General features: G+C 39.9%; 1 protein-coding gene across 1 annotated transcript in view; it reads right to left on the bottom strand.

Moving 5' to 3' along the window:
• Positions 1-349: 349 nt before the first annotated feature.
• The window catches only part of LOC122920019 (mucin-5AC-like), a 69,998-nt gene continuing 55,228 nt past the window's right edge, over positions 350-15,119 (bottom strand). The window contains exons 41-50 of the mRNA XM_044269229.1: positions 11,579-11,965; positions 6,963-7,061; positions 5,632-5,853; positions 5,237-5,370; positions 3,645-3,743; positions 3,488-3,541; positions 3,037-3,165; positions 2,467-2,527; positions 1,419-2,088; positions 350-590 (exon numbers count right to left, since the gene is read on the bottom strand). Coding sequence (XP_044125164.1) covers positions 350-590; positions 1,419-2,088; positions 2,467-2,527; positions 3,037-3,165; positions 3,488-3,541; positions 3,645-3,743; positions 5,237-5,370; positions 5,632-5,853; positions 6,963-7,061; positions 11,579-11,965 — 2,096 coding nt within the window. The remainder of the gene's footprint in view (positions 591-1,418; positions 2,089-2,466; positions 2,528-3,036; positions 3,166-3,487; positions 3,542-3,644; positions 3,744-5,236; positions 5,371-5,631; positions 5,854-6,962; positions 7,062-11,578; positions 11,966-15,119) is intronic.

Genomic DNA, 15,119 nt, shown 5'->3' with positions numbered 1-15,119 from the left:
TAGGAGCGGAACAGCTCCTTCATTACAGTACCTGACCCAGCAATGTACACTCAATTTTCTCCTTTTATTTTTTTTTCACTTGTATCCTGCAATCTTGGTAACTAAGCTTAATAACTAAAGAACAAACATATTTATTTGTATGCTTTTTTTTAATTATTTTTGCACTGAAAAGTTACAATTTACATAAAGAATAGCACAAAAAGAATCTAGCCTTTTTGTTTAGTGATACAAACAGTAATAAGAATATATCAGTCATTTCACATGTATTTTCTACAGCTAAATTTTTTCTACAAAACAATAAAGGCTCAGATTAGTGAACAGTGCTAATTCTGATGTCAGTAGGTCACGTCTAAGATTCATTACTGTTGCTGCCTGGGATAGCCTGGCTTCTTTTAGAGTATTTATTTAGTACATTAAATTTGTTGTCAGGTGTACAGAAGGCACTAACACAACCGCATCGGAGAACATCTGTGTAAGTGTAGACTCTGCGTGTTCCATTAGCGCAAAGAAGCTGGACACTCTTCTTGCCTACTTCAAGTTCTGAGCAGCATGAACATGTGTGCATCATGCTCTTGGTAGCCATAGAGAACCTATGGAATGAACAAAACAAAAAATGACTTTTCAAAAATCCATACCAATAGAGATAAGTAATTTGTAAGCAAGAATCTCTTGTAGTGCAGTAGCAGCCTATAAAGTAAGTTATTTCCCTATATTTTAAAAATTTTAAGTTCGCCTTGGAATAATGACTCTACTAGTGACTGTTTTGTTTTAAATGTTATTTGCATTTATTCATGCATATAAAATAAATTTGTAATCAATTATTACTGTTTAATAAATAAAAACATACTAATGTCTATATTTGTAAAATATCCTGAAAAACCTCAATAAAAATCATTTTGAAAGAAAAAGCAATGAAAAGGCAATGATTGGGAAGGTACTGTTCCTTCCCAATTATTGCCTGCTTGTGAGAGGAGGTGAGAGCTGCATTTACATCTTCTGATTGATTGCACCATAGACTGCAATAGAATACTATTGCTGTCTATGGGATTTTCATAGGCTGCCCGTCAGGCTATGCCTCAGACTCTGCTTTGCAGGCAAATTGCTATGACAGGCCTGGAAGCCTTCACAAAGACCCAGGCTGTCAAAGCAACCGATTGAGCCCTGCGATTATTCTGTGTGGGTACCCTCCCTCTGCCTAAATTCACAGATGCCAGGGTCACTATTGATAGTGTCATTTGACGGGTTAAGTGACCCGGATCTGAGTTATCTGCCAGCAAAAGTCAGTTGTCTTACAAAACCAACCCTCGCTGTATATGGAGTCGTGAGCCCGATCCATACTTCCCCTTATCGCTTATAACATACAGATAAATCATATAGCATTAAGGGGTTAAAGAAATTTGCGATAGGTAAATACTTACACAGAAGTTCCCATGCAGGGGCCTCCACAGAATGTGAGCTCTACTGTTGCCACACAGTCATCTTCTTGCAGGACAGTAATATTTGTACGAACACCACAGTCTTCTGGAACCCTTGATGATTTGGTGACTGATGCTCCTTGAGTAGTGCTAGTAACATTTGATCCTGGAGGAACTGTGCTTGAACCTGATTCTGGAGGAACTGTGCTTGAACCTGATCCTGGAGGAAGAGTGCTCAAACCTGATCCTGGAGGAAGAGTGCTTAAGTCTGATCCTGGAGGAAGAGTGCTTAAGTCTGATCCTGGAGGAAGAGTGCTTAAGTCTGATCCTGGAGAAAGAGTGCTTAAGTCTGATCCTGGAGGAACTGTGCTTGAACCTGATCCTGGAGGAACTGTGCTTGAACCTGATCCTGGAGGAAGAGTGCTCAAACCTGATCCTGGAGGAAGAGTGCTTAAGTCTGATCCTGGAGGAAGAGTGCTTAAGTCTGATCCTGGAGGAAGAGTGCTTAAGTCTGATCCTGGAGGAAGAGTGCTTAAGTCTGATCCTGGAGGAACTGTGCTTGAACCTGATCCTGGAGGAACTGTGCTTGAACCTGATTCTGGAGGAACTGTGCTTAAGTCTGATCCTGGAGGAAGAGTGCTTAAGTCTGATCCTGGAATAGCTGTAGTTAAGACTGTTGAAAAAAAGTATACATTGGTAAAACCATACCTGTCAATCATGTTGATTTTTACATTTTACACTGATGGATTTAGTGGCTTACTAGTGATTATCCCCCCCCCCCCCCCCGCACACCTTTCCCATAAACCATGGAACAACTTAATTTGCTAACATTGAGGATACCCTGCACCTAATAGGCATGGTGATTACATCAACCCTTCCAAATGCCCCTTGGCAGCCACATAACGCAGTCTGCCTCTATGCGATGTACTCTGTTAGATGGACCCCCACCTGTATTATTCTTGGTTATGTTCCTCATAAATAGTGTTATAGACGCATTTCTATAGTTATTGCTTCATGTTTATATGAATGTCCAAAAAAAGCTTTATAATACCATTATCTTGCCGAGGTTGACATGTTCTACAGCAACCATCTTCATCATATGTTATTGAGTTCTAAAATACAAAAATGTTACTTTTTAAGAGAAACATTTTTACAGAAACTGATATATGGAAATTTACTTGCATATTAAGTACCATCTGCCTTTAATTTCTACAATCCAAAAACTGACTCACATTGAAGTTAGATACCCTATCATGTTAATGTTATTGCATTTGACAAAACTTTTGATTTGTCATTAATGTTTTCAAATAATCTGTAGTTCTCTTGTGACAAATCATTGACCCTGATATGGATCTTTTGGCACCCAACCTGTGTAGCGGACAAACATTTGTACTAAAAGGTATGCACATTCATTCAGCAACATAACAGATCAATCTTTTGCATGCTGGGTGTTAAAAGATCCATAGAGTATCACTCTTCTACCGAGAGAATGCATTATTCCAACATTTCTCGTAAGGTTTTTTGGCAGCTCTTCTAAACTTTTAATATGATTACAAAAACCTATATAAAACCAAAAGTAAACTATCAAATAATTTTGGACTCTATAATTTTGTTAACCTACCAGGTCACATCTGCTGATGTCTAACTCCTGGCAAACCTTCTTCACTCTGGTAAGGACGGGCTGACCATTTTCTTCATTACATTCGTAGTAGCTGCATTTACTATTTGCATTACGGTACTTCTCCCCAACCTGAAGTACAAATAAAAGATATTTTGTTAAGAATTCAAGTGTATATATATATATATATATATATATATATATATATATATATATATTAGACATCTCGTGACAGCATACCATGAAATTAAATGCTTTGTTTTTCCACCAAACATCTTGAGATACTGCATCTTGAGTCAAGAGGAAGTGGTAAGGAAGAACACGTCTTTTTTAAACAGGGCAAAAAAATTCTTACTGGCCTTAATTACTTTTTAAATTTCTGCATAGAGAGGTAATGGGGCTGAAGTATTTTACCATTTTCAGTTGCATATTCAGACTTTCTTCTACAAAGTACTTGAGCAACACCAGCTATGAGCTGCCATACTTCAGAGTGGTAAGATATATTGCTCTGAGTGGGCATACATACACAGTTATGCCAGTTGGCAGCAATGTCACAATTGGCAGATGATAAAAAGCTGTGTAGTAATTGTTTGAAAATTATTGTTGGTTACCTCAATGTAAACATCAGTGCTGTTATCGTCCTTCATAGCACATTGTTTTGCCACACATTCTCCACAACACTGTCCACTCTTCATTTTGTACTCATAGCCCTAGTGTACAATAAAGGACAACTTAATGATTGATAATTAACTTTAAGGTATTTGGTTGAATATACAAATGCTGTGGGAGATGAGGCTTCAGAAGTAAAAAAACAAAAAAAACTCAAGGTCGAAAAGCATATGAAATGTAAAGATACTGAAATTCATAGAATGAATCATTTTTACAGCTAATGAGTGAAGTTAATAATACTGTGCAATGGCTTAGACAATTCTACTCTCTGATTGTTAAGGACTACAGAATATGCTGGAGCTATATAAATAAAAATGATGATTATTATTATTATTATGAGCTTATATGTTGCTATTTCAGTATGTTATGCAAATTACGATTGAACATGGTCTGAAATGACTTCAAATTTTGCCAGCCAGCTAAAACCAGACATCTTTTTAAGTTCCAATCACATATTGAATTGGCGACACCCTATTCTGTGCTGTAAACTATGAATGTGATTTGTCACATTCCCAGGCAAATAACAATTTAAATATTCCTAGCATTATATATTTAAAGGGGTTGTCAGAGTTCAGAGCCATAATTTCACCCAGGCAGCCCCCCTGAATTGAGCATCAGAGCAGTTCATGCTCCAATGCTCTTCCTTGCCCTGCGCAGGATTGCGCAGGGCAAGTTTTTTTTATTTACAATAACACACTGCTGGGCGGAAGTTTCCAGCCAGCAGTGTGTTCGGTCACTTTACCGGCTCTAATGGGCAGGCTTTAGGGCTTCCCTCGCCATTTTACAGGTTAGGGCAGCGCTAAAGACGCCCATCAGTACTGGTGGAGTCACCGGGCTCACTGCCAGGTGGAAGCCTTTGCCTGGCAGCCTGAAGGAGAGCCCGGTAAGTCACTGGAACTCCACAAAATGACTTTGCCCTGTGCGATTCAGCGCAGGGCAAAGGAGAGCACTGGAGCATGAACTTCTCCAATGCTCTTGTCAGGGGGTCTGCCTGGGTAAATTTCTGGGTATGTCTGGGTTCAGCTCTGAACCCGGACAACCCTTTTAAGTTTCAAAGGAGTTTCCCTATCTATGCGTAGCTCCCTACAAGACATTACTCAATAAATAAGGCTATAGCCAAAGTAATGTAAATGACAGGGAAAAATGAAGAATTCTTACAAGGACTGCAAGTAGTGTCACAAACAATAGGTGAACATTTTATAGCATAGAATCCTGAATCACTGTCCATCTCTTGAGAACATTCACATTTTTGGCATGCATCTTTTGGCTGTGGAATGATAGATCCTCTCTGGGGGGGGGGGGGGAGAGAAAAAAAAGCATTATAGTTAATATTTTCAATGACACTAGCATAATTGTGTACATTTACAGTATCAATAAGCATTTGTGCCATCATATCATGCAATCAGTTGCATTATAAACTTGGTGCAACTTCTTAGACCTATTGGATACATTTCTCAAATGTCTCTTCTTTATCCCAGCTAATGGCTGGCGTACAGATGAACTAATGTTGTGCACTAAAATTCTGTGAATTTACAAATCCTCTTAGCCATGTCCCTTTTCTAGACATTTTTGAAACAGTTGAAGTAAATGTTATGATGTTCTTTGAGGCAAACTTTTGTTGCTTGTTGCTTAATATGTCTTTCCAATGGCTTTGTAAGCTGTTTTCCTCTTTTGATAAAATTATGTTTCCCAAACAGCATTTAAAATACCTATAGTAATAACTGATTATTATATTACATAACTATCCTTTTGCAATTAAATTGGAAGAATACAGAAAAGAGATGCAACTAACAGATTCACTTAAGCTGTAGGTTAAAAATAAAAATGCTTTGTTAAAAAAATTACATCAACTGGTGCCTTCCTTTTCATCTTTTCAGCTGCAGATACACAAATCTCCAGGTCCTCTTCTGCCATACAAGATGGCCTCACCACACCATTTATCAGGACTTTCAGATTCATACTGTGCACTTGGTAGAGCAAGATACTTGCTGCTGCCCTTGGATTGGCCAACATTGTTCAAGTGCTGGCCAATCCAAAAGCAGAGCTGGACAAATAGGAAGTCTTGGGGTACCAAATGAACATCTGATGCATTAGGTAGTCTAAGAAGCATTGTGGTCATCTTGGATGGCAGAAGAGAAACCTGGGAATTTGCTGCAGTTTAAAAGATTAAAAGGAGGTCACTAGGTAAGTGTCCAATTCATTAATGTGATTTTTTTTTTGTCTTCAACCAGAGGGTCGCTTAAACGTGGCAGATATTTTAGTGTTGAAGGGGTTGTCGCATCTCAGACATTAATGGCATATCACTAGAATATGCCATCAATGTTAGGTAAGTGCAGGTCCTACCCCTGGGACCCAACACCTATCTCCAGAACAGGGCCCTTGAAGTGAAGAAAAGCTCACTACACAAGCACTACCACCAGAGGCAGATTGGCCCTAGACCTTACAGGGAAATTTCCCGGTGGGCCGATGCCCAGGAGGCCACCTGAGCCCTCCTTATGGCCAGCCAGGGGAAGTTTTTTGGGGATGTATTTTGTGCTGCTAGCAGTATTTTGTGATGGACTGTGGTATTTGGTATTGCTAGCCCTGCCTTCCATCAATTTGGACCCGACTACAAAATGGGGCCGATTTTAGTATTTTTTCCAAGGCCACTTTAAGTTCCCAGTCCACCCCTGACTACCACCCTTCATTCTCCATTATGGGAATTCTGAATATAGTCAAGCACTGGCTAAGATATTTCCAGCAGTACCATAGAGGTGAACCAAGAGGTGAGCATGCACTTGCTCAGCTATTTTTTAGAACTCCCATAGAAATTAATAGAGAAAGCTGCACATGCGCATTGTGCTCCCCTTCACTTTAGGGGCTCTGTCCAGAAGAGAGGGGCAGGTCTCAGAGGTATAGATCACATATACTAACAATATGCTATCAAAGTCTGGGATGGGCCAAACCCTTTAAATTGGAAAGATACATAAAGGTATTTTTTTTTTTCATAGTATGGATTTCAAGACATTTTACCTGATATACATCAGTTCCATGTACACAGACAGAATCAGGAACTGAAAAATTGAAAAAAAGAAGGGTTGTGATTTACTTCTCATAAAAAAAATCTGAGATTATATAATACATGGTGTAACATACAGTGTGTCATTTTGATATTTGATTAATTTCTGCTGTAATAATTTTAATAATAAAGTTTCTATTAAACTAATTCAGTTGTAAATATATCATACTGAAAGAAAACAGGACAACATTCATATACATACCACATGTAATATTAACACAACAGGCACCAGGTGGCAGGAAAGAAACGACTTTGTAGCCAGATCCACATTTTGGCATTAGACATACGCATTCACCACAAGCTGCAAAGCAAATAGATGAACTTAGTGATTAATTTCTCTGTGTAAAGAAATCATTCAAAAAAATGTTTAAATATTTAAAATATTAAATTTATTTATATTTTTTATAGTATTAAAATATTGTGAGCACCCCATGTCACCAGTATTGAAACTATAATTGTGGCAAAATAGACCAGAAAGACAGATGTGCTCTAGACTAAGCGTTTGTATGGGGTATCAGGGAAACTAGTAGGCCCAATGAGTGTTCGGCTATTAGCTATCTAATGTGCTAAAGGTGGCCATACACATTGAACAGCAGTTAGTTGACAGTCGAACAGTAGTAGAACAAACAATGATCTGGTAAATGCTTGTTTCGCAGATGCAGCCCAGTGGCGGATCCAGGGGGGGGGGCAACGGCCCCCCCCCCCCCCCCGAGCTGGCGGCGGGCGGCTGGGCACAGGGAGATGAGCGCTTCCACTGTGCATGCGCTCATCTCCAGTCATCTGTATCGCCGTCCTCAGGACAGTGATACAGATGCCTGCCTGTGCTGCAGTAGGGGAGGGAGAGGCGTGTCCCTTTCCCTTCCTCTGATAGGCTTCCTCTCAGAGGCCGGCGCAGGCAGCGCGATGACGTTATCGCGCCGCCTGAGCCATACAGCGTGGGACACAGGCCAGAAGAGGCCTGCATCGCATCACTGACATGGAGGTAAGTATGTGTTTTTTTTGTTTGTTTTTTATTATATACAATACTTTTACTGGCGGGGGCTGTTATTACTGGTAAAGGGGGGGCTGTTATTACTGGCAAAGGGGAGGCTGTTATTACTGGCAAAGGGGGGGCTGTTATTACTGGCAAAGGGGGGGCTACTATTACTGGCAAAGGGGGGGCTGTTATTACTGGCAAAGGGGGGGCTGTTATTACTGGCAAAGGGGGGCTGTTATTACTGGCAAAGGGGGGGCTGTTATTACTGGCAAAGGGGGGGCTGTTATTACTGACGGGGGCTGTTATTACTGGCAAAGGGGGGGCTGTTATTACTGACGGGGGCTGTTATTACTGGCAAAGGGGGGCTGTTATTACTGGCAAAGGGGGGCTGTTATTACTGGCGGGGGCTGTTGTTCCTGGCAAAGGGGGGGCTGCTATTACTGGCAAAGGGGGGCTGTTATTACTGATGGGGGCTGTTATTACTGGCAAAGGGGGGGCTGTTATTACTGGCAGGGGCTGTTATTACTGGCAAAGGGGGCTGTTATTACTGGGGGCTGTTATTACTGGCACAGAGGGGCTGTTATTACTGGGGGCTGTTAATACTGGGGGCTGTTATTACTGGGGGCTGTTATTACTGGCACAGGGGGGCTGTTATTACTGGGGGCTGCTATTACTGGCACAGGGGGGCTGCTATTACTGGCATAGGGGCTATTATTACTGGCACATGGGGGGGCTGTTAATACTGGCATATGATTGAGGGCACTATAGGGGCATCTACTGAGGCCACAAAGAAGGGGTATTTTATATGGGCTCTCTGTACAGTACAATTTTATACTGGGACACATGGTGGGTACTATGGGGAAGGGGGGAGAGGAGTACTATGGGGCCATCTACGGGGGGCACTAAGAAGGGGTATTTAATACTTGCAAATTATGGGTGACACTGAGGGCATCTACTGGAGCATTTTATACTGGTACATTATGGGGGGCACTAGGAGGAAGGAGGGTGTGGAGCACTATGGGGTCATTTACTAGAGGCACTATATAGGGGTATTTTATACTGGCATATTATGGAGGCACTATGGGGACATTAGCTCAAATGGGGCATTACAAGGGGGTATTTTTTGCACTGTCACATTATAAGGAGAATTATTACTACTGGGGGGGGCATTATGGTGGGCTTTATTACTTCCTCATGGTATGACCCCCTAGTAGCAGCACCAGCCTCTCCCTGCTCTGCTATCCCTCTGCCCCTTCTCTAAATCCTTATTATGAAATTTTTCTCACTAGAATAAAACGCATCATCAGCTCCACCGAGCCCCCGGCCAAAGTGTGGTAGTGGCGTCCGAGATGGCCAAGCCAAGTAACTGTAAGTTTTCATGTGAAATATGTTTGTTATACACATATAGCGTACACTGTGCAACAAAATATACAGTATACCGCTACACTGTGGCGTCTGCTCTATAAGCACCATTGTTTTGTGGCGGCGGACAGAAAATAATCTGAAAGTGCCCCTCCCGAGACCAGGCTCTGGATCCGCCACTGATGCAGCCATACACATTTTAGTCCGTATTGTCTGTTACAGTTATTCATACTGCCCATACACGTTCAAGGAAACCAGACGATAAGATCTTTTGGAGAAACTTCTTTCAAAGAAAGATATTTTGTGAACAAAATATCTTTCTTTGAACAAAAGAGCTTTCATTCAACCAACTTCTTTTGTCTGATGTTTGAATGGAAATTCTTTTGTTTGGCCAACTTCTTTTGAAACTATAATAGTCTATTATCGGTTGGCTAAAATGATTGTTTGTTGTTAAATTTCACCACATGAAGTTTCGTTTTGGTTGAAATCATACATTTTGATCAACTTTAGACCTAACCTTACTCCTCCATCAACTCTTTATTAAACAGATATCTAGCAGCAAACACTTTTCTTAGTTTATATTTGCACATCCAGCATATTCAGTGATGTGCCAGATGAATATAAACAATCCCAGCATGGGATCAGTTATGCCTTCAGTTTCTTCAGTTTCCCTCTGGTGTTCTCTGCACAATTCTAGAGGGGAACTGAGCAGGATTGCCAGATGTATGCGAAACTGGCCTTAATTTTGTGGACTGAAAAATATGCTAATTTGCCATTGGTTTTTTTTTGTTTTTGTTTTTAATGCCCTCGTTGTGGGATAAAACTGTATATTATTTGTATTATTGCTTTTATTTTTTTTATGCTTTACTACTTTTAACCACAATAATAAACTCTGACACCCATAACTTTCTTATACTGCCATCTACAAAGCTGTGTTGGGCCCTTTTTTTGGAGTATGAGCTGTAGTCATTATTGATACCATTTTGGTGTGCATATGACTTTTTGATCACTTTTTCCTTAATTCATTATCTGGGCAAGCTGACCAAAAACAGCATATTGATCCCCCCCCCCCCCCCATTGCAGTGTTTACCAGGCAGCATAAATACTTCTATATTTCAATAGTTTGGACATTTTCAGACACAGCAATACCAATTATGATTTTTTTTTTATTATTTTCATATGTAAAATTGGGAAAGGGGGTATTAAAATTTTTAATGCTTTAGTTTTTTATATTTTCAAAAACATTATTTTTAAACTTTTTTCTACTTTCATTTTAGTACTCCAGGGGACTTGGACAGTTGATCACTTGTTTCCTTATACCATAGATGCAATAGTTTACTATCATTGATAATTTTCAAAGATTTTTACCTTCGGTGTTAGGGGCTGTTCACATGTCCTTTTTGCTGTACGTCAGAAGGATGCGCTTAGACCCACAATAATAAACGTACACAACATGTATACAACTTATTTTTAAAATAAAAATTTGAAGACATTAAAGGAAATCTGTCACCAGGATAATCGCTATTGAAGTAAAGCCTTAGCCTTTTAGCACTTAGTACCTTATTTCAAGATTTGCCTTTGTTTCAGCAAGATGATGTTTTCTATCTTCTAAAAATCCAGTTTATTTGGTATGCAAATAAGCCAGTAAGGTGCCCAAAGGGGTGTTATTCTTGCAGGAAGGAGTCCAGGCACGCCTCCTGCCACAATGTGTCCACCCACCCCTCCTACATCACATTCAAGCCATAACTCCACCCCCTTTTCACTGCTATATTACATTTAAATCTTGTGCCTGTGTACTGCCTGTCCCACTGAGGGCATCAGCCTCCACTCTACAACTGGGCATGCGCCGAACCCAGTGACGTAAGTGATGCACTCCTCCTCTTTTTCTTTCAAGCACAGGCTGAATACATCACTGGGCTTGGCGCATGAGCAGTTGTAAAGTGGAGTCTGATGCCCTCAGTGGGACAAGCAGTGCGCAGCCTGTGTTTTGCACTGCCATGCACAAGATTTAAAATTGATACAGCAGGGATAAGGGGGCAGAGTTATGCTTTGAATATGATGTAGTAGGGGATGGGTGGATACATTGTTGGCAGAGGGTGGGCTTGGGCACTAGCAGGAGGCTTGCCTGGGCTCCTTCCTGCAAGAATAACGACCCTCTGGGCACCTAACTGGCTAATTTGCCTACAAAATAAAATAAAAATTCAGACGACAGAAAACATCTATTACTGAAACAAAAGCACATCTGGAAATAAGGTACTAAGTGCTATTAGGCTATGTCTTTATTTCAATAGCAATTATCCGGGTGACAGATTTCTGAAAAAAATGGATACGTTTAACGGATGGAAACATGTTGTCTTACTAGCGTTAAATTCTAAGAGCAGCATCATGGAATATTACTACGACAAACATTTTGAAGATTTTTTTATGTCTATTTTTCATTGCTAACAGACTTGAAACGTATTCAATATCACTGCACTTACTGTTAGCAGTTGAGGGTGCTGTAGAACTGAATAAGGTTGTTAATGATACAGCGGTTGATCCAGTTGTGGATGACACGTTGGTAGATGTCGATATAAATGGTGATGAACTTGATAGAGTTGATGTAGTCACGGATGTTGATTTAACAGAGTATGTTGTTGAAGATATAGGGGTTGTAGATGTTGAAGTTGATGTAGGAGTTGTGAACTTTGATCCTGTTGTGCCAGGTGTTGTTGGTCCACCAGGTGTTGTTGATCCAATAGGTGTTGTTGATCCACTAGTTGTTGTTGTGGGGCAATCCGCACCAAATCTTTCCAGTTGGCAGCCCCTGCTACATTTTGCAGAGTATTCACAACCACTCTTATCAGCTATTTTATAGATGGTCTCACCTATTTAAATATTAAATATAACAATCAAACATTAGTAAGAAATGAAAAAATTTGCATTGCCAGTAAATGCATTGCCAAATGGTAAAAAAATAAAATTAAAATAAATATATATATATATATATATATATATATATACATATCAATGTGATCAACCAAAAGCTGTCATGCATATATAAACAAATAATATTTGTCAACATCCAGCTGCAGGTCTAATTACGGATACTGTATTAGGTGTAGCCGTAGGCAAAGCTAAACTTATTGTACAGTAAACAATTTAAACAATTATAAGCAGACATCTCAGCTGAAAGATGTGTCTACGTGGAGATCAGAAATACCTCTTAAATCTGCAGTTTAATAAAAATGATGGCTTGCAAAGTAGAAAATGTTTATTGTTTGGTGAATTGAAAACAAAAAAACACAGAAACATTTTTGGGAGTATATTTTTTTGTTCACCACTTTTTAAAAGTTTATCCGATCTAATCTAAATTATAATCATGTGCAAATGTAACTTAAATTGTCACATTAAAAAATAAACTGTTCAAAAAGCAAGCTGCCTTTAAACAATTGTGATGCAACTAAACATTTCCACTTCAAAAATATTTCCAAAATCTGCCCCTTTTGTTACTGTACAAAAACAAACACTCATTGTTATTCTGATTCATTCTTGTCTTCATCACTGTAACGTTAAATCTCCATTCACACATCCGCAATTGTTTACCTATTCATTTCTATGGGGCCGCACGGTGTGTGGCCCGGATCCGGAATAGCGGACCTGCACTTCCGGGTCCACAATTCCGATCCCGAAAAAAAAATAGAACATGTCCTATTCTTGTCCGCAATAGCGGACAAGAATAGGCATATTCTATTAGTAACGGCGATGTGCGGTCCGCAAAATGCGGAACGCACATTGCCGGTTTCCGTGTTTTGCGGATCCGCAAAACACACACGGATGTGTGAATGGACCATTACTCTCCCCACTCCAATCTATCCTAAATGCAGAAGACAGGCTCATCTTTCTGTTTAGCTGCTACTCCGATGTCTTTACCTTGTGCCGTTTACTACACTGGTTGAACATCACTCTTACCCACAAAGCTCTCCATAGTACTGGCACTCTCTACCACTCTACCTGTGCTCTGTTCTGTCAATGATCAAAGATTAAATTCCTCCATAACTGGAACTTGCCAGTCTCATCTCCAAGAATTTTCTTGAGCTACACCAGTTCTCTAGATGCACTCCCCCAGAAATACAGTTTACAGCTTTAAAGAGGTTGTCAAACGAAAAATATTCTGTAGTTTTCAAACCAGATGCTGAATTTAAATACTTTTTAAATTGCATGTAATGAAAAATTTAGTAGATCCACTGAGTTGTTTAATAAAATGTATCTGTATGACACCATCTTCTCTTTTTTCTATTTCTACCTCACTGAGGTGGACACACTTGCTCAGTTTCATCCTTCAACTTCCTCCTAAGCTGTAATAGGGATAGAGCAGCAGCAGAAAAGACACACTTCCTGAGTTGAAGAAGAATAGACACCCTTCCTGAACCGCCAGCTTGATATAAATGTAGCAGAGTAATTGGAATTATGATTGGGAGATTCTTTGGATCCATGTGAGTTAAACGACTGGTTTTTGCTTTGGTATAACAAGATTGTCATGTATATGTCAATATATGGTGTTAAGACTGGTTTTGATTTTTTTTTACATTAGTCATGGGATAACCCCTTTAAAGGGGTTGTCCGAGTTATGAAAAACTAAATATAGCACTGAAAACTGATATATAACCGAGGTAAGCAAGTTTTATGCAAAAATATATTTTTCCTTATTTCCCTAGTTCTTTTCTGGCCCTTTGTTTACATGCAATAAAAACAATCTGTGCCCCTCCCCCTGCTCTGCAAAGGGAGTGAATACAAAAGCTGCCCTGAGTGACATGTCTGCCTGCTGGGTGACTCTGCACTCTGCAGCATGTTGTATGTGTAGGACTACAAGTTCTAGCTGTATAATAAGGGAGTGGATACAAAAGCTGCCCTGAGTGCTGGGAGACTCTGCAGCATGTTGTATGTGTAGGACTACATGTCCCACCTGTAAAATGACACTGCTAATACACACAGGATCTTCCCCCTACCTTCTTGTGTAATGCTCTCTCTAGTATGTTAGCTCCAGTGCCCAGAATTGTCTCCTCACTGCCTGCAGAGCTGTGCAGCTGAAGGGGTTAAGAATCCTAGCAGAGAGTAAACGGCAGTGAAGGGGGCGTGGCTAGCACAATGACGTCTCGTTTACAGGCTTGTAAACGACCTTTATCAGAGCAGGGAGAGAAGCTGACATCACAGGTCATGTGACCCTCAGTGAAATCTGAGAAACCAGCCACTGGAGATAAAGTAAGTTAATTGGAAAGCTGTTACATTTGCCCAGTTAGGAACATAGAAGGAACAAAAAATAACTTGGATAACCCCTTTAAGTGTAACCTAAATCATATATATTTAGGGTAACCTATTATATTACTTATTCTAATTGTTCTCTGTAAACCAGTGATGAGTGTCAGGGGCAATATTCAAATTCACGATATTTCGCGAATATTTCGGCAAATATTCTTCATATATTAGCGAATTCGAGAATTTGTGATATCCAATAATTATTTTCATGAATGTGAAAATCGGCAATCGGAAAACCTGCGATAAAAATTTGCAATACAAAAATTTGCGATCCACACTACTCCTAAAGTGAAAGATGTTGCAGTATTCTGATTGGCCCACAAGCAAGAAGCAGTGAGGGATCATGGGTACCGATGAAAACAATCGAGAATATTTGCGATTACGAAGATATAGCACTATATTCTAGATATTCGCGAATTCTCGAAGTGGCGATATTTGCGATTAGAATATTTGCGATCAAAACTACTGTAGACTCCTTATATTATTCTTCAGAACCGTATACCTTCATTAAATAGTACCCCTAACACTCCATGCACTCAAATGTGCCTCATATCTGTACATACACAGATACTGAATGTTGATTGACTTATGCTGATTTATATGTACTACCCTAGACAACTCTCTGATAGCAAAGTTAATTCCCAACACCAAAAGCTTTAGGTGCTCCTTGAAAACACATCTTTTATGAGTGGCCTATCACATTCCTTAATCTAACTCTTCTCCATT

The sequence above is a fragment of the Bufo gargarizans genome, chromosome 10 (assembly GCF_014858855.1).
Source record: "Bufo gargarizans isolate SCDJY-AF-19 chromosome 10, ASM1485885v1, whole genome shotgun sequence".
NCBI lineage: Eukaryota > Metazoa > Chordata > Amphibia > Anura > Bufonidae > Bufo > Bufo gargarizans.
The sequence above is the reverse complement of the archived record's forward strand: the minus strand, read 5'-3'. Positions and strand labels throughout refer to the sequence as shown.